Source organism: Pogona vitticeps, chromosome 3 (genome assembly GCF_051106095.1).
Source record: "Pogona vitticeps strain Pit_001003342236 chromosome 3, PviZW2.1, whole genome shotgun sequence".
Taxonomy (NCBI): Eukaryota; Metazoa; Chordata; class Lepidosauria; order Squamata; family Agamidae; genus Pogona; species Pogona vitticeps.
The window spans coordinates 46,415,392-46,435,962 of NC_135785.1; the positions used below are offsets into that span (position 1 = coordinate 46,415,392).

The 20,571-nt window shown below is 38.7% G+C and overlaps 1 protein-coding gene across 2 annotated transcripts in view; it reads right to left on the minus strand.

Annotated features, from left to right (window-relative positions):
• The window catches only part of CLDN18 (claudin 18), a 28,454-nt gene extending 8,946 nt beyond the window's left edge, over positions 1 to 19,508 (minus strand). Inside the window, exon 1 of one of the 2 annotated variants that reach the window (XM_072995852.2) lies at positions 19,135 to 19,508. In XM_072995852.2, coding sequence (XP_072851953.2) covers positions 19,135 to 19,354 — 220 coding nt within the window. In that variant the 5' untranslated portion in view covers positions 19,355 to 19,508. Of the gene's footprint in view, positions 1 to 3,237; positions 4,528 to 19,134 lie in introns of those variants that run through there. The other variant, XM_072995851.2, reaches the window with a different exon arrangement.
• Between the last annotated feature and the right edge of the window lie 1,063 nt (positions 19,509 to 20,571).

Below are 20,571 nucleotides of genomic sequence, written 5' to 3' on the forward strand. Positions count from 1 at the left end.
GGTCAGAAGACCAGCAGTCGTAAGATCTAATCCACGTGACGGAGTGGGCTCCCATCGCTTTCCCAGCTCCTGCCAACCTAGCAGTTCAAAAGCATGTAAATGCAAGTAGATAAATAGGTACCACCACAGTGGAAAGGTAACGGCATTTTGTGTCTAGTCGCCTGGCCACATGACCACAGAAACTGTCTACGGACAAAAGATGCTGGCTCTACGGCTTGGAGACAGGGATGAGCACCGCACCCTAGAGTTGGACACAACTGGACTAAATGTCAAGGGGAACCTTTACTTTTACCTAAACTCCAAAGGTTGATGACTAGAGGGGTTAAGATGGGGTATTGGAATACCCTCTGCTGGGCTCTACTATTGGATATATGTTACGACTCTGAGGGCAGCATCTGTCACTGTGGTTTTTGGAGTGTTAGTGGCCAGATTACATGAGAAGGACCTTGCTGAGAATCCACTGGATTCATAGCTATTCCAAGCCCTGTCAAGACCCTTTGGCTGTGCCAGACTTTCAGGTAGTTAATTATCTCCCCCACATTAATGTCGATGGAGGGAAATTGAAAGTATCAAAGTACGTTGGTCTGTGGAACAGACACCTAGGGGAAAAGCTGCCCGGCTTAGTTACAGATTGAAACATTCCAGGGTTTGTAATGGATTTAGCATACTTGAAATCAATTTTAAAATATCTGTTTACGTGACATTCAGCTAAGCACACCTTTCTTGGCCAGGAAGCATTATTTTTGTTTAGAAAGTGAAGTATTATAAACAGCAGGAGGCAGTTGTTCACTTGATTGTGAATATTATTTCTTTTGAATTGTTTTGGCATGTTCACTCGCCATCTCTTGCCCCACTTCATTCCTCCTGTGTGCAATTGAAGCTGGGGGAAATCAGAACAGGACAGGTTTGTGCTAGAAGGCAAGCACAGAGTATAGCTTAGGCTTTTTAAAAATCAGAAGAGAGCCAGCAGACGGAGAAAGGTTGGGTGGGGAAAATGCACTCCCTTCTTCTCAAGCTTAGAAGCTGTCAAATTCTCTTTGCCACTCACTGACATGCCGCTTCTCCAACCCTCCCCTTTCTCTGTGTGTATGTTTTATTTTTCTTCTGTCTGTAATACTGAACTAATGATATCCCAGTTTGAAAGAAATAAAAAAAAATATTAAAAATAACAACAGAGCAGCAGCGAGTGAGTGTGAGAGGCAGACAGTGTAACAGCAAGTGTGTGCAGGACAAAGTCTCAAATGCAACTATTGTAAAAGCATATGTAGCCACCTCAACCTATGTACAACACAGTTTAAAAATTGATTACTTTTCTTCCCAAAGGGATGCACACAACAACGCCCAAAACCATGTGACTTTAAACTGATTATGACTCCCCCCTCCCGATCCATCTCCTGATTCAGTTTCATAGTATAAATGTGCCACAACATGAGCTGGTGAGTCTAGAAATGATTTAGTACATTTAATGCTCTACTCTTCCCCAGTATTATTTAGAATTCTCCAGGTAAAATTCATGCGTCCCTACTTATTTGTTCCATTATATGTAACAGTACTTAATTCTGAGTAGGCACAGTTGAAGTTATGACATTTTTTCAAAAAATCACCAAATAAGAGAAGAAAAACACAAGCATGCTGGCATGCTTTATTAATGATCAGAATACATTTTTCCTTTTTCCCCCTTTTTTTGGAACTCTCAATGAAATTTGTAAAACGTTGCATTATTTATCTATCTGTTTCATATTTCTAACTGGTTTTTTAAATATAATATGGGAGTAGCCCTGAGTCCCATAATTAGGAGAAAGATGTAATAGAAAAAATAATTAATTAATGCTTTCATAAAAGGAATGAATGGATACAAGTGGAAGCAAATTCATTTATAACACTATTTAAAATCAGATAAAAATATTGATGCAGTCATCAAAACATTAAATCAATGGAGTGTATGAACAGATAATGAGATTGATCTCAATAACCCAGTTTAAAAAGATGTGTCTTCACACCTTTCCCAAAAGAATTGACACTAACAATGCTAAGTTATGTAATTTGACTTTGTTCTCCCAAAACTAATTAAATTTGTTAGACAGGCACAAAACAGTGATCAAGCGATTTCTGGTATCTCCTATCTTATCATTATTAATACTGTCTAAATGGTGAGACCTGTGGACTCATGTTTTTTTTTTAATCCTGGAAATGTGTTCAGAAGCAAATTTATTTAGGAACGTAAATCAATGCACTAGTTTGCTTTATCTTGCTTATTAGAAAATCACTGTCAATAATGGAGAATCTCAAGTTAACACCAAATAAAATAATATATAGTCATTTAGGTATTTAACTCTCCCTTGTTCAATGACCCGGCAAGCATGTAAAAAGTCAGCCAAACACAATCAATGGAAAAACCAACTGACACTGGTGGATATGCAAAATGGCTTGTATCAAATTAAAATCATGCCACTGGTTACGCCTGAAAGTTGCCTATTTGAAAACCTGGTTTTAAAATTTAAAAACATAGTTTAAAATAGAACGCAAATGTCCAAATGTGAAATGTGCAGAACTCACAAAATACTTAGCAAACTGCGTGAGACTCAGTAAACATTTTTCCCTTTCTATTTATGTCAAAGTAATTTTATAGGTGTACTGCATTTGCAGTATATTTGCACTGACTCAGATGATATCAGAAATTTGCCCATATCTTCTTTGAACCAAGTACACACCCTGCCAGTTATGCACATTGCTTTGACCCTAAACAATCTGAAGAAAAATTCAGGACTAGTAGGACAGTGAAATGAGATTACACTTTATTCCCTAATATCTTTATATCATTACATTCAAGTGAAACTGGGATGGAATCAACTGTCCAAGGGGGAATTTTTTTAAAAAAAAATACTGGGTGAAATGCAGTGTTCATGAAAGAATATCAAATCAGCTCATCCAAATAACTAGACACAATGGCTTAGTCTTGACTTGTTAGACAAAATTAGATATTGGAAAGGAGTTTGGTTAGTTTTTGCAACAGCTTCAACCTCTTTCCATTTAACTATTAAAATTATATAACTATTACAATTTTCATATTTTCTTATAAAGCACTTTATTTAAGATAATTTTAATCTGAAGTTATTGGAGTCAGAATTAATCTCTATGTATTAGCAAGGGATTTGAAATATTGCCTCCTGCTGGTCTATGAAAACTCTTTTGCCTGCACCACATCTACGATAGCCTTGGCTAGCCCATTGCCCATACCTGGAAGCCCAAGAATTGTGAAATAAGGCCGGCACTCTGTAAGACCCGAACTCTGGCTGACACAGCTCCTCCAGAGCCCCTGATACTGGAATACAGCTGTCACTGGATTGTCATATAAGTCCTGTGTGCTCCATGCATCCATTGCCGTGGCTACGATACAGCCAGCGAAACCCAGGGATGAGACGAAAAAGCCCATGGCTTGGCACATTGTTGTGGACATGGTCTCACCTGCACAACTGGGTGAGCAAAGCTTAAAGGAACATTAGTGTCCCCTTCTCTGTACCAGCAGATGGTGGCAGCCCTTATCAAATGGTTTCCACTAATAGTCAGTGTTTGCTCAACATGTTTTTGCAAGATAGCACAGTTTCGGTCCTGTGGGTTAACGTTGAATGCCTTGGGGTGGTGGGACTGCAGACTGGAGCTTTTGTTTCTTAGAGGCCCTTGCTGGTCAGATAATCGTTGGTGAAATGAAGGGCAAACTCTCTGAGCAAACTACATTGTACAATTAACACACCTTCTTCATACTTATTATAAGGCAGATGTGTTACGTGCTGTAATTGTGCACTTGTAGCTATACTTATTCCATTTACTTGAAATATCTCTAGTTGCAACATGATGAAAGAAAAAAGAGTTATATTCACCTTATAGGTAATAGTATCAGCATATTTCCGAGCATTAAATCTAGTTACAGGGGTACTAAATAGAATAGATTCATGAGCTAAAATCCTGTTTGCATAAATTTACACTGTGTAAGGCGGATGATGTCATTTTCCAATGACACATATCTTTAATTTCAGTGGCAATCTGGAATTTAATAAAATTAAAAGCTTCCTATTCCCCTGCTCTAGTATTAAGACCAAAATTCATACAGGAACACGACTATTATCTATAAAGCTATAGCATCACCTGATACTATGAGTCATTTCACTGAATTATCAATTGGTAAGCCTGTGCCTCTAGAATAAGAAATTGTTTCCTTATCCGTCATATGTTACATATCTATGAACTTGTATGGATAACAAGAACAGAAGTCTAGAAGTAGAAGTAATAGTATTAATAATTGCTGCTACTACTACTACTTTTGCTAGTACCCTGTTTCCCCAAAAATAAGACCTAATCTGAAAATAAGCCCTAGCATGATTTTTCAGGATGTTTGTAATATAAGCCTTGCCCCCAAAATAAGTCCCAATTAAGTGAAACCCCGCCCTCCACCATTGTGCAGCAACCAGAAGATGACATGACTGTATTTGAAAAAAATGTAGATTGTTGTACATGAAAAAAATAAAACATCCCCTGAAAATAAGCCCTAATACGTTTTTTGGAGCAAAAATTAATATAAGACTCTGTCTTATTTTTGGGGAAAGACAATAATATTATTTTTGATTCTTAATATTATCTTATTATTATTGAATCTTTTATATTTGGAAGACCAGGGAAGGGAACAGAAAGAAGCTCCAAGCTTATCTAACCCTACTCTACATCCCTGAAATATGAAACATATGAATAGATTGATGAGTTCTTCCAAGTACAGGAACAGAGCATAAGAGATTCTTTACCTGAATCCTCAAAGGAAAAAGGAGCAGGACCAAAATAAATTGTGCTTGTGTTCCCCAATCATTTGCTGTAGCTATGCCTCAGTTGGAGCACATTTAAGCCCTGGAACAGGTGTCATATTGTGAAGCAGTAGAACAAGCAGTGCTTTGGGATTTTCAAATTACAATATATTATTCCTCACCATAAACTGACTGAAAGTTCAAGGCAGAACATAAAAAGTACTGTACTTTAACTACAAACTGATTAAGTCATCTCAACTTGCTTTGAGATCTAACTCTTCTACTGTGTTCTAAGAGGAGGAAGTAGCATTATCTACTACCTGAATACACTACGTATATTTCAAAATCTTCATGCTGCAAACTGACATGAAGACAACAATGTGGGCATCAGGGGTGGCCCATCCATTAAGTGCCAGGAGTAGCTAACTGTGCCACTTCTATCCCGGGATAGGGGCACAACTGCTGCCACTGCTGCTACAGATGGTACAGTAGCTTCCCTTTTTTGTGCTAGTCAGGCCACAAATACATGGCTCTGAAGGAGCCTGATTGCAGATCACCTATCCTGTTCTGTGATCCTGTTCTGACTCTGTGGAGAATACTGTCATCCATTTTATGTGCATGTGTGTGTGTGCGGCCAGCATTGCTTCCCTCAGATGATATGTGGCAGCAGCAACAAGTGCAAACAAAGTAGACCATTTAAGATGAGGTGAGGGGAGAGAAGGAGGGAAGTTTCTGAGCAAGTGATAATAAAGATGTCGGGAGAAAAAACAGGTGAACGAAGGAAAGATATGAGCAAATGAGGAGAAAGGAGGAGAAAGGAAGGAAGTGGGTGGCCAGAGCAGGCAGGCAGGAATTATTATTATTATTATTTATTTAATTTATATCCCGCCTATCTAGTCATGGTGGACTACTCTAGGAAGGGATAGATAGGGTGACCATAAAAGGGACCGCACCAGTCATGGTCTTAAGGGATGACCATTGGATGAAGAATTTTGTCACAAATTCATCCTATAGCTGAAAAAATGTAGTAGATAGGAAACAGAAAAGCAAAATGAAAAATATTGTAAAAGTCCTGTGTTGTGCACAGAAAGCGGATGTTCAGGTGCCAGTAGTAGACAGACCTCTTTTGTACCATCATCACCACCACCACTTTAGAACTGCAGAGCTGGAAGGGTCATCAAATCCAGCCCCTGTCAAGGAGGCACAGTGGGAAATTGACCTCTCAACCTTTGGCTTCACAGTCAGAGATCTAAACCACTAAGCTATCTAGTAGTTCTCCAGCTGCAGTCTTATCTGGAATGGATGGACCTCAATTCAGTTAGCCACACAGACCTAGACTTGTGTTCTACATAGTATGTATTCTACACAGCATTGCTTTTAAAAAGATGTTTCAGAAACTTCATTTGGAGGAGACAGCAACAGCGTGAATGCTGAAGAGGACTAGTGGTTAGAACATGTCACTATTATTTCCATAACAATGCCACTGGCTGTTATTGCATAATACCCTGGCATTTCCACCCACCTAAGTTTAAGAGATTGGGACCACATTTACTTGAAGGATCAGATTCAATCATATCCACTTGGTTGTATTTGAAGCCAAACTCAGATGCCCCCAGTAAGAACAACAAAGTGGACAGGCATAAAGAAAGGGTTCGCGCGCTGGAGGGGCGAGGCAACGCCCTCGTAAGCGCAGCGTTTTTGCTTCCTCCGGTGCCGGAAGCGCGGGCAACAGGGGCCACGTCACTTTGCTGACGCAGGCCGGCGCTATTTAAGGGAGCGCCGGCCTGCTGCAAGGGGCTTTCGCTTCTGGCACCCGCCCGCCCAACCCCCTTTTGTTCTAGTGTGTTCTTGGTCGCCTGTGGTGGGGCCGGATAGGAATTTTTGACCTTCATCCTGATTGGCTTATGGATGGGGGGATTTTTCGCCTATCCCACACTGGAACGGAGGGGAGTTTGTTTTTAAGGCAGCAATGGCGGGTGTTCTTCTGTTCCCTATACAATTATGGTCACACTGGCGGGTAGTGCGGGAATAACTGGTCGTCACGGTGTTTCCCTTTTGGTAATATTTAAGTAACAGTGCGTCAATGCTGACAGTTCCTGCGGATCGTGCGATTACAGGGCTGAAGGCAACTGAGGCGCTGAAACACTTTCGGACCGAAAAGTCATTAAAGGAGATGGCTGGAGGTCCGGGGTGTTTTAATTAAGCCTTCCTGGTTCCACCGGTCGGTAGTACAGCTGGAACCTGGGGGCTGGGACTCGCCCATTGGCATATAAGGATTTATTTGGTGTTATTTCCCCGCACTACCGCAGGTCCCCTCAATATGGATTTGGTTTTATTCGATTTAAGGAAATCTAATTTGGCTAATAAAGTGTGGCCCATGTTTAATACCAAAATGTATGTTGTCCGCGTCTTCATTTCGGTACTTGGGGAAGCAAAGGGCTTTTAAAGCAACAGACCCACTCCCACACATATGGAATGCTTTGCAAAAGAATGCCACTATTGCAGGCTTTTAAAAAGTACATAAATACATAACTGTTTTCTTTAACACTCTGTTGCATTGCATGATCTTGTAAGGTTGTGTAATCAGTAATTGGTCAGATTGCTGAATTTAGACAATGGTTCTTTTTATTATTTACCGGTTTTTGTTGTTGCTGGCTTTTTGAAACTCTTAAGTTGTTTTATGGACTAGAAATGTTTTTGCATTATCTGTGGTTCCAAGTCATTTCTAATATTTAAATAGGATAATTTTATTGTTTTTTGAAGTTCATTGTGATCTATATTGTATGTCGATTGCATAAAACCCCATCTTGAAAGGCTTTTCATCCTTAAAGGCAGCTTGCAAATATGTCAGATATATAAAGGTATAAAAATGAATATACAAAACTGGAGGCCATACCAGCTCAAGGCCTACAGAGAAATAATTTTGATTAACATGTTATGGCACCTCCTAATTAATTATCAGTTCAAGTGGGTCAGAATCCTCCATGAAGCAATTACACACCCACATTGCTCTGAAGTCACTTCACTAAGCAAATGGATTGCTTCAGCCCTAATCCAGCATATTTTGGCTGGGTTCAGACTTTATCCACAGCTTCATAAACCCAACCTGCTATGGACCACTGCTGTTGCCCAATGCTTCTCCTTTGCCTATTGTTCTGTGCTAGCTCTGATGAGCAGCAGAGCTGAGCTGGTATTAAGACACAACCCTTCTTTTTTCCCCAACAAGGGACATCTAGCTTAAGGCAAGCAAGGACCTCTGTACAAATGCCAGACTACAGAGGGAGGGGCAGAGAAGACCAAGAGATAAGTGTATGTCATGACATTCATCTCACACCTTTACAGAACTTCACTTATGAAGCTGTAGATTAAGAAGAGTTTGGAAACATTGCCCTTTTTGGACAAGAGCTCCCAGAATCCATTGCCAGAAATCTCGGTGGGAGATTTCTGGAGCCTGCAGTCCACAACAGTAACTTTTCTAAGCGCCAGGAAGAATATATAAACACAACCTGTGACTTTGGACTTCAGTTAGAAATTCCCTTGCAAATATTACAGGAACACAGCCGTTTTATACAGTGGTTGTTTAGAAAGGCAGAAGGGATGTAAGAATTAGGAAATTAATTCTGTGGTTTGACTGTGGTGAATGGCTCTTGGGAGCGATATAAATTTGCCAAGCTGTTTGGCCAGATGCACTGCTGTGAGTTACAGAGGCCTTCTGGACTGCAGCCTCATCAATTCTGGTCTAATATACTGTTGCAACTGATTTACTTCAATTCTGACCTAGAAACAAATTCAGCTGTTCTCCTGTCCTGATATCTTTATTTACAAAAGACATAGGCCGTTCAATATTCTCCTTGTGAAGGGATAGAAAGCCATCATTAGGACAGATGATTTATGGGAAGATTATTATGTAAAGCCCATTACATAAACCTGCCCTATAACAACAGCCCAGATTGTTGGGGCATCTCAATAATGCAGGAAAATTAAGAGACTGGATACTTACATGTAATTATGACACTGTTGGCTACCTACATATTGTTATTATCACCAAAAAAGTCAATGCCAGATCATAAATTCTTTTAGCAATCTTTACAATTGAACAAATATATATAATACATATATATCGATATATATATCAAAGTAGCCGAATTTTGGGGACATCTCCAGATATCTTACTACCTGAGACAGAGCAGGCAATGGGACCTCCATCTATCCACTCAGTTCAAGATGTAAAGTTCCCAAAACTAAACAAGTTATTCAGGAATCTAAGAAAATCTTCACCTGCTTCACAGTAAAAATACAATAACATGAAAGCTAATAATTTGTTGCCCTCTCTTGACAATCCAAATCTGCTAGCTGAGACAGTCCCCTCACTGTGTCCAAAGGAATAACTGACCCTACAGTATCAATATTTTCTTACAGAAGGATCAGGCTCACTCTCTAAGAAACTCTGCTGTTGTTTGGCATGAGAGAGGTCAGTGCTCAGGTAGTGGTAAACTGAACTCAGTAATTTGCCATTTGCTGAGAATCCTGCCACCAGAGTACTGGGCTGGGGGGGGGGGGAAGAATGACTTTAACATTGGTTTCCAAACTTCTACAGGTTCTTTGTGTACTAGCTATTAAAATTCATTCCCAACAATTAGGTTTAGTGTGTGTGTGTGCGCTTCCACGTTTCCTGTCTGATAGCCTTAACTTTAGATAAAACAGAGCAGAGCTTTGAGGCAATATTGCCAAGCACTCTAAACACAACAAATGTTCAGAACTTGGAAAATTACTTCTTTGGTTGGTGGTGATGCCAGGTGAATGAATGAATGAATGAATGAATGAATGAATGAATGAATGAATGAATGAATGAATGAAAGGGAAGTGCTGCTCCTCACCTGAGACACCTAGGTGAATGCAAAGAAGATAAAGAAACTAAAACAAAAATGCTATTTAACATTATCAAAAACCTAAAGTAAGTCCTGGAAATGGCTGAGCTTTGACCTTATTGCTCCATTGGCAAAGTAAAGACACAGGAAGAACAATTAAGTAAACCTAACAAATTGTAACAAAGAAAAACTGGCCCATAGCTACCTGGTGTGTTTATGTATCAGTGGGGACATAAAGTCTCCTAAGTCACAGTCTGGCACTCCAGTCATTACACACCATCCTCTGTGGATATGTGCATGCATGAAGAATTTGTTCTCAAGAACACCAGCAGACATTTGTCAAATGAAGAAAAGGAGGAGGGGTACATGGTCCTACGGGCAGTGGCCCCTCAGCCACTTTTATACATTTTTTCAGTTCATGCTTGGGGCAGAGAGTCATGTGGGATCCCTTATGATCATGCTGATCAAAACCTTTATATTGGTTCATTCCCCCTTAAACACAGGGATTTCCAAGTAAAACCACAGGCCATGAGATCATTAATATATGTGTGTGTAAATCTTAGCTGGTGGCAAAGCAAAATGAGACCTAGGATGTTAAAAGAAAGAAAGAAAGAAAGAAAGAAAGAAAGAAAGAAAGAAAGAAAGAAAGAAAGAAAGAAAGAAAGAAAGAAAGAAAGAAAGAAAGAAAGAAAAGAAACATTTCAGAAAATAATGCCAGAAATCTGCTTTCATTTCAAATTTTCTTTTTTAAAAAAAAATTGATAATTTTCTTGTGACATTAAATCATTTATGTTATGAGTCTCAGCCTCTTAGGTAGATCAATCCTACAAGAGTGGAATATGACTTTGCAGAATAGCAGTAATGTTGCAAATGAGTTTTACAGTTTACAAGCTTTCCAGTAATATTTAAGTGTAGGCCACAGTTTTCTGTTGGACAGATAAAATGCATATATGAAGCAAGTATAGGTAATGTCTGAGGACAGATTATATTCATCAATGATATCTCATGTCCCACTCCTGTCACTGTCATTTCAAACAGCTATCACAAAAAGCCCTGTGAAGTCTTGTGGCATCCTTAAGACCTACAGGTTTGTTTTAAAGGAAGTAGCTGTATTAGGCTATTGCAGAAAAAACAACAATAAAAATATTGTTGTACCCTTAAAACAAATTAAAGAATCATATTTAAGCCTAGTGTGTTAGCCTTAATATGAAGAAAAAAATCTTTGAGATTTGTTTGTGGATTACAACCCACTTCTTCAAATTCATGGGATACAATATTCAGGCCTCAGGTTTAAAAGTTCATTAGTGGCATTGGTACTACATCTGTTGTCTGTATTTCGTTTTGCTCAGATCCCACCTGCCCCTTACCCCATTTGTGCACTGTATATATTGCTATCTGTTGAAAATTTAGTTCAGAAATAGTGGGGAAAGTATATAACATTCTTTGCATGCAGATTGTCCCAGGTTCAGCCTCTGAAGTCTTTGGGAAATGTTGGGAAAGACCTCCATCTTAAACCTTTGACTATGGCTGCCAGTCAGTGCAGTGCTGAGCAAAATAGACCACAGCAGGATGGTGCTAGAACTTCCAATATAAATTTCACATTCCCATTAAGAATGGTTTTGTTCCACTAGTACTACAAATAACTAGCTCCTGGCTTGTGTTCTGTTTTAGCAAAGGTTGTGCTTTGCAACTGAACCACACCCTAATCCCAGTTTCAGTGGTACACACCCTTTTATCAGTCCATTCTTTGGACAAACGGGTCTTTGATACCAAGCACTGCACCCACTGGGACATTTGAATGTTATCCGTGCTGCTGTTACAAAATTTCCTGTAACTCATATTGACTTAATTTTTTTTAGCAAATATAGCATACTCCCACAGGATGACATCCAGCCAGTTGAAAAAGGGTGGGGGAGGGGAAGGAGAAAACAACCCCACCTCTGTTTAACAGTGTTTCTGTCGATGAACGGAAACTGAGCAGTGAAACCTGAATAATCAGGGTACCCAAGATCATCTTAATTTCCTTCTGTCACTCATGTTTTCTTTTGCAAGGTAGTAAGTATTTAAATTCTGAAATGCACTGAACAATGACTGACATTCTTAGGGTTGTCATTGATAGCCACTGTTATCCATTTCCTTCAAGACCAACACAGTAGCTACCATGGAGATTAAATGCTTCCAGTTCTCATGATCTTTGACAATATAGTGGTGAGCAAAATATATCCTATGGGCTATATGTATCTCCTGGGGCTGTTTGTTTGTTTGGGTATTTTTTGTGGCCTCTAGGACTCTTTCAGAGGCCCACAAGTTCCAAACAGCAAAAAAGGTGCAGAGGAAAAAAAGAAGAGAAAGAAAGAGAGAGTGAGGGATGAAGAGAAATGGCCAAAAGAGGTGTATTTGGACCAACAGAAAGGCTTCTAGGAGCCCTTTTTAAATGTGCTTTTTTGAGGAAGTACTCCAAGACTTCTCCATTTCCTTCCAAAAAGATTATCTGGGCATTTTGGAAGGACCATCTGGTCACAACCTGATAGATTTTTTTACCCCTTTTAAATGTCCATTTAAGAAGGAAGAAGGGCCACACAGGTCATTCATATTGTACAGCTACAGCCCACTGCTTTCTTTGTAGAGGTATTGAAGAGAAATGAGGATTGAGGACAGAGAAAGGGGAGAAAATTGGTGGAGAGAGACACTAAGGAAGAACAAGTACACATGCAGTAACTTTTTCTATTATCTCTTCCCCAGTTTCTGAATTATGTGGCACTTCTCCCATTTTTCCATTCCTCCCGATCATTCTCTCTCTTGAAACAGGCCCCTGTTTCCCCAACCACTTGTTCCAAACTTCCCTGTTGGCCAACTGGCTTTGGGAGACAGAGAGGGAGAGGGAGAGAAGTGAGAAAGTGCAAAAGAGAAGGAGAGAAATGGTGTGAAAACGGTACTAGAAGTTACTTTTCCATCACTAGAGAGAGAGAGCACTCATGTAAGAGAGGGTGTACATAAGAGAGTGTGTGTGAGAGAGACAGAGAGAGAAAGAGGAAGGGAGAAGTGTACATGCAAGAAAGAGGGAAGACAGGTGTCTGAGAGAGAGCAGGTGAGGCAGGGAAGAACACTTAGGATCTAAAGGCAGAAAGTGCACTAGACTGCTAATGCATATTCAGGCAAGGTGACTTGGCTTAAGTGAGTTGCCAGATATCCAGTGCCACACATTAAGTCCAACCTTGGTTTCTCACAGAGAATGAAGGTGATTGCTAAGGTTAAATTTTGGAAGTCATCTTTGGGATATGAGGAATGAGCAATTCCTATAAAACATATTTCATGACTGGCCAACAATGGCTTAGTAGCACATTAGAAGGAGCCATCAACAAGGATCTCCCTCATTTATTGTTCTCAGTATGTATTTTAGTATTCAGAGGTATTCTGCCTTTGAACATGGAAACTTCCCTTTAGGAGGACCTCCTGTAATTCATCCAGCTTATGGTTCCCCACTGCTTTCGTCCATCATATGATTCCTCATTACCTTCTTAACACTACTTAATGTACCAAGATTTCCTTTCATAGATTTCATAGCAAAATTTTGAAAAAGGTAATGCTGGAAGACTGTGACTTGTCAATAACCACCCAATATACTTCAAAGCAAGTCACAGATCCAATTGCAGACCACTCTGTTCACCATATCAGGCCAATCTCACTAGTCTCTGTGAACCTTAGAACGATACTTGAACTTTACATACATTTGTAATTTTTAAACTATGATACAATGGGCTCTGTTTGCTTCATTTAAGATAGGATTTTTATTTGAAATCTGTAATATAAAATAAAATTGATAAGATCATGTTATATTTCATATTTTGTATTTGAAGTTACAGTATTTTATTACTTTTTATTTGTTTTATTGGGATATATCTGTCTATTCTGCTCAGATTTATTGAAATTTGTTTAGAGTTATTTTTTGTGAGATGTCAGCTGAGGGTCACCTTTTTTTATTAATATCAATTGATTTATTAATGGGATTGAAAGTATTTCCTTTTGATTACTTTTAGTTGGTTGTATAAGTGGTCTATCTTATGTAAACTACTACAAGTTGTGATTTAACCAAGTTGGACGTTCTATAAGCTTCAGAAATCAATCAATCTTGCGTTTGCTTCCAGAAAGTAAGCTCCATTGAGTTAAATGAGTTTTATTCCCAGTGCAGAATATAATCTGACTAGTATTTATATATTTTAGGACAAATAATGTGGTTTGGGTTGCAGTGCTCTCTACATGTGGAAATAAACCACAATAAAATCCAGTGGAACCTACTTCTGAGTCGACCCCTTTTTATAATTTGCAAAACCAATATAGTAACATTTTCATAAACAAATCAAGTAATCATTGGGAAATTATGATATGTAGGCCAAGCTGTTGGGGTAGAATAGTGAGATGGCAAGGAGTACTAGCATTACGAAGCTTGATCTAATAACAAATCTTGATCAGAATTTCTTACATGAGTAGTTGAAATAGAAATTTGTGGATATAATTCTTATATTGCTGTAGATCCCGCCGCTACCCTAGAAATGGCTTAATGTTTGCCACATTTGGTAATGCTAACATCTTTCCTTTTGCAATATTTTGCCCTAAGCTGTCCCTTTATAGCAAACTGCTAATAAATTAGAAAAGTATACCCTTAAATTTTTTTTTCAAGGACTCTTTGTTTGTACTTGAGAGTTGAAGAGCAGAGGGAAACTAAAATGTTAATGATGCATTTGGGCTGCCTGGCTACTCCATACCAATCTTACGGTTTTTATTCACTATGACACTATTGTTCATAATATAAATTGCTATTGTCAGAATAATAAATAGGGTTTTATAATGGAAATACTGGCAGACCCATTAACCATGTCCAAGCAAGTGAGGTGGCTGAAATGCAGAAGTGGATGGGGTGCAGTTAGAGCAAACCTATCCCTCAGTCTTGTACTTTCTCACTGCTACAGAAAAATATATTGCAATAATTTGATTATTTATACGTATTTGTTCTTCTCTAAACATTGTTCTCCATTATTCATTTTTAGATTGTGAAAAGACATATCTATCACTTCCTATTCAAAATGGGGCTGCCCAAGTGGCAAGGCGGTTTTCTTACTGGTATCCCTAGAGATTACAAATGTCATACAATATATAATAAGAGAGAACATGGTTTCTGTTTCTGTTCCCCTTAAGAAGGATATGCTGCTCCAGTTTTTAAAAATATGCATCATTGCTCTTCCTAGGATTGTGCTGATAATGTCTACCAACAACCACATCTTTGGAGTAAATGTAAATGTGTATGGAATATCACATTATACATGCATATATTAATACTTTATATATAGACACAGAATAAATACAGAAGGATTTCCTCCCACTCCTGCAGGGCTGAGGAATTTACATGCTAATTGATATGGTCTGTTTGGACTTTAGGATGACAAGTTAATTAAAACATGTACGTAGCACAGAATCTTGGAGAAAACCACTCAACGCTTGCAGATTGATTTTATTTTGGCCACGCAGCTCACAATTCCTGTGTCTCCTGAGTTTCTCAACTCAGAGTCTGTTCCCAAAGGGGTTCTTTTGTTTTGTTTTTTAAACTTGCAAGTGCCTTGGGAAGTGAAGTTGAATATTTCCACATTTGCCTAGCCAATACCTTTGTGTATATGCTTGTTTCTAACTTTTAATATGGAGCTACAAAAATAGGCTTCTTCTCTCATCTGGAGATGAATAAATAATTGTGCCGACAGCCAGAAAAACAAATAATCACACCGTTTTCATGTTTAACATTATTCACTGCACAGTTACCAAAAATATAGGGCATTTATTCAAGGCTGTATAAAGTGGTAGACAAGAGTTATCTTAGGTAAGGTTGCTGTGCTGCTGTGAGTACCTACAGTGGGACAACTGAAAGTTGGGAGACCAGAACTTGTCTCGATCTGTGTTTTAATCTGCACTATCAGGGTCAATTCTCACATTAAATTCCTACATCACCAGGCACAATAGCATATGCTCAGATGTGCCATGATCACTGCACAACAGTGCAGCAATGTTATTGTGCTGGCAGAGCACATCAGCATTCTACAAGATAGTTCTAGAAGTGGGGGGTGCAATAAAACAAAAAAACCTATAACTTTAAAACTAGACTTCAGATCACCACCAGTTTTGGTACAGATGTACAGACAGTCTGTTCTTGCTCTCTGCCAAATTTGGACAACGGGTTTTTGAGTTATGATTTTCACATTTGTGCAAAAATTCATACTTGTCAAAAAAACAGCCCTAACAACTGCTTTGTGTTTGGGTAAATGAAGAAAAAAAGGAGTCAACTTCTGATATATCTGCCTTTTGGTGTCACTTGTAATGAACACAATAGGGTATCCTGTAGACCATCTTGGCTGCTGCCATTGGTGTTATCAATACTATTCTGTCTATCCTTTGCTATGCAAAGCTTCACATTCTTTTTCCTTCTGGCAATGTGGTCGTGATATTGTGCAGCCAATATTGGGCCATTTGCTGGCTTTTTGAATCATGGATACAGAAGCACAACGTCTCACATTCATAAGCCGGAGGTTGCTTTCTTTTCTTTTCTTTTCTTTTAAAATGGAAACAATTATGACACACTACTTTTCTGGCTTACTGAATGCATGTTACCATGAACAGTCTGTCCCCCTCCCATACGCTGAACACTGTGTGGTGTAGAGCTCACAGTCATAACTTTGATTGATTTTCACATATGTATGTTAAAGGTTTTTAAACCAACCAGTTTCCAATATATATTGGTATCCCATGAGGTGCGTGGGTAGAGTGATGGACTAAGACTCTGGAAACTTGGGTTTGAATCCCTACTCAGCTCTGGAAATTCATGGTGGGAGGGGTGGTACTAGTAAACCATTCCATAAATATCTCATTTATTGTGAAAGTCCTGTTAGGATCACAGTAAGTCAGTTCCAACTTGATGACACATAACATAAAAACAATATATGCCTATACAAGTCTACTCAGAAGTAAGCCTCACTGAGTCCAGTGACAGTAACTTTCAGGGAAATTGGTACAAGATTAAAGCCTAAAGGTTTTTTTTTAACATCTTAGATCAATTCTTTTATTTGTCTTATTCTGCCTGTTTTAAATTTTTTTAAAAACTGTGTATTTTGTAAATGGTCCTGCAGTAATTTTCTTTTTTCCATAAACAATATAAAACTATTTGACACGGACATAAATAAAACCAATTTTTCAAATTTCCCAGTGTGGTCAGTTTCTCCAGAAAGTCTTTGCCCATTTGGCAAATGTGGGAGACAAAGATCTTTAAAGCTAAGGACTTTGAAAAGTGCAGGGTTCAAAGATCTCGGGGAATTGCTATGCTTTATAAGGTCTGAATGCACTCAAACGCTAGTCTAACACTTACTAGCTGAAATCCAACAGTAAGTCACAACTAGAGTAGGGTCATTGATTCAGGAGAAAGAGGATTTTAGTTCCAAAGCTATTTTCAGTTACTATTCCAGCTTGGCTTCCATCAAAAGTGTAAAAACCATTGCTAGAAGCTCTGCTGCTCCTGCAAAGATTTCTACAGGTCTACCTCGGACCTTTGTAATGGATTTACTCCCTTGCCAGTGGAAATCTAGTTTGGGAAAGCACTTCTGTTGCATCCTAAACCCCCCCCCCCCCAAAGCAATGGCTGTCCAAAGGTTTAAGATAGCTCCATAAAATATGATGAAAAACAAATGGAGTCATTTCAGGAAGTGTCAGTAACTACATGGGTGGGTAGATCATTTTGAAAAGCTAGAATATTGCACTTCTTGGAGGGGTGTCACCAAACCTACAGGTCTTGTTATTTTATTACATGTATTGTTACTTTTTTTAAAAAAAAATCACAGTGTGGCATTAAGGATTAAAAAGATCAAGGCTAAACTTGCAAGTTGTTTTCCTGGCAACAGAAGGAAACGAAAATAAAACATGAAGAAAATTTTCTACATCATTTGATCAAGAACATCAAGAACAAGCTTTAAAACGATATCTTATACTGAGTGGCCAATCAATTAAATAAAATGCACATACAGACATGCACAATGGACTTACCATATTGCCAGTTTGGTAGGAGAAAGGCTTTACTTGTGATCTATGCTGATAAGTTTATAATTCCACCCTCCCTTGCCTCCAAAAAATTAGCAAACATTTTGAAAACATGAACATTTTCTTGTTTACTTGTTCAATCATCTCTAAGTCAGAAATTATTTAAAAAGAGGAGGGACCTTAGTAAAGCTAAAGGTGTTGTGTAACAAAGGGAGAAAAGAAAAACCTAGTTTTCTGGTAGCAGTTTTTTTTTTCAACCAATTTTTAAAATTCTGATTTTATATTACTGGGATATGATGACACCCAAATAAGCCGAAATAGTCAAGAGATCCCTTACAGACTCCTTTGTAATCCTAGTGGAATTGATATAAAAACAAAGGGGGGAGGATGCACAGCAGATTTATTATGAGTCAAAAACATTTAATGTAATTAATAATACATACTACCAGGTCAATTCTGACTTATTTTCAGAAGTAATTTGGTGTTTCCTTCCTCTGAAGGCACCCCGTGGCTGTACAAATTGTGCAAGGCTAAACTGTATGGCTCTTCTATTGGGGCACGCAGTGGGGAATTGAACTCCCAACATTTGACTAACTCACTGAGCTATCCAGTCTGCTCAGTATTTGATATACCTATATTTACACCTATACCTATTCTCATACCTCTACCTATAACTATATATTGTATCATTTTTTTGCCAGCAATAGAAATTAGAGATACATTTCTGATCCTATTTGCTTAATTCTGTGTTTCCTCATGTACATGGCTGGCATAAATTAGTACACCTGAAAACAACAATTGAGTTAAAATTTCAACAGACATGTGAAATTTGTGGCCCTTATGTATTAGAACCAGAGTGGTACAGTGAACAGAATGACAGACAAGGACTAATGAGGCCTGGATTCAAATCCCTACTCAGTCATGGAAACTTACTGGGGACATGGCACTGGTAGAACTATTTTAATATATTACTTGCCTTGAAATTACTTGCTTATTAAGGTCACTATAAGTTGGCTCCAACTTGACAACACATGACAACAACATCTTAGAAACTGAGAAGAAAACTATAGCATCTTTAACAGTAATCAATCGCCCGAGTGTGGAAGTAAGTACTTATAAAAACCAATTATTTTTCTGTGTGGTGTATAGTGTCACTTTCAGTTGCAAAATCACAGTTAAATTCCTGAAAGTAAAAAGTAACACAATATTTAAAAAAACTATAGCTTTTCAAGTTCTGTGGACCACAGTAAGAAATACAGGTTCTTCCCATTTGGTACAAATGGGATTAAGGTTAGCAGGAAGGAATTTAAAGTAACCACAGGATCCCACTCATTCATAGGCCTATGTTCTTTGTTATAACCAAATTTCTTTGAAAATGCACTCTTATAGAAAGGACAGCCAATCCCTACCTGGTAGGCCAAGGATGGTATAATAGGAACGACACTCCGTAAAACCAGAGCTCTCCCTGACGCAGGTACGCCATAGCCCCTGGTAATTAAAGACAGCTGTCACAGGGTTATTGTAAAGATCTTGGGTGCTCCACTGGTCCATGCAGGTCGATGCTATAATTCCAGCTACCCCTAACAGTGAGACGACAAAGCCCAAGGACTGGCATATTGTCACAGACATGACGATGTGGTCCTTGCAAAGCAATCTTGTGAGTTATCCCAATGGTAGGCAGATTGCATATGATGCCCTGTGCAGCTCAAAGGGGCTTTAACCGGTAGGTGGAGGCACACTTCCTACGTCGCTAACAGGAAGAGAAACCTGGCCTATGCCATACAGACGCGCCCTGTTCCTTTTATCAGTTTCAGTTAGATTATTGCCTCAGTAGGTACCAAGTGCCATTTGTTATCCCCCTTGTGAGTGCCTTATTCTCTATTTACCTTTTCAGGGCAGCATTCATGATTAATTCAAAGGACTAGCAGTAGTTAAGTCTCACAGGCATCACTCATCTGGAGAAATACTACACAGAAACAATTGGGACTGACCTGCCACATTACTAACATTATATTCTTCAGTGTAAAATGCTAGCACACACTCTTCTTCCAGTCTGAAATATAGTTTACAGCTGTTGCTTCTTATAGCCCTCATAATGCTGTGATGCTTGCCATGTAAAATATGACCCATTGTTTCAGGAATATCCACCTGAAGAAGAACCATTGTACCTATCCATGCTTCTAAGAATTGAATGTGTACATTTATTTGTCTCTTTATCTAAGTAATGTTCATGTGAGATTAGTGTGAGATGGGTTGATCCTTGCACACTGGAGCATGCAAAGAGTTTATATTTATCACAGTGGCCTTGGGGAATTATTTGAACTCACAGACAAACTCTATTGGTATTTACCTATTTATTTATCACTTTTCTTCCCATCAGAGCTGTCAAAGTGATACACAATAAAACAAGTTAGAAAACATTGTTTAAAAACAAATGTAATACATTTTAAGAGCCAATGTTAAGGGCAATTTTAGAGACCGATGGAAGTTCAGAACAGCGTTGTCTGCCAATGAAAACTCAACAGGGATGGAACGATCCTAATTTCCACAGGGAGGGAGTTTTTCCCTACCATGTTTTCAGCTATAAGGCGATTACAGGACATTAGTCATCCAGCAGTCCTGTGTTGACCAAAACTGAGTGACTTCAGCCAAAATACCCATGAACTAAGAGTAAGTGGAGGGTGAGTCATAGTATTTGCTGTGGGTTTGCTGTTGAGCCCAGCAAAGTACGTGGCAAACTGCCTATTCATGTTAATGTAATTTGGACATTGTCTAAGATTCTTCCTCCCTCATGCTAATCTGAGGAAATGAAAGCTAAAGCAGAGCTCTGAAAATTGCATTCTAAT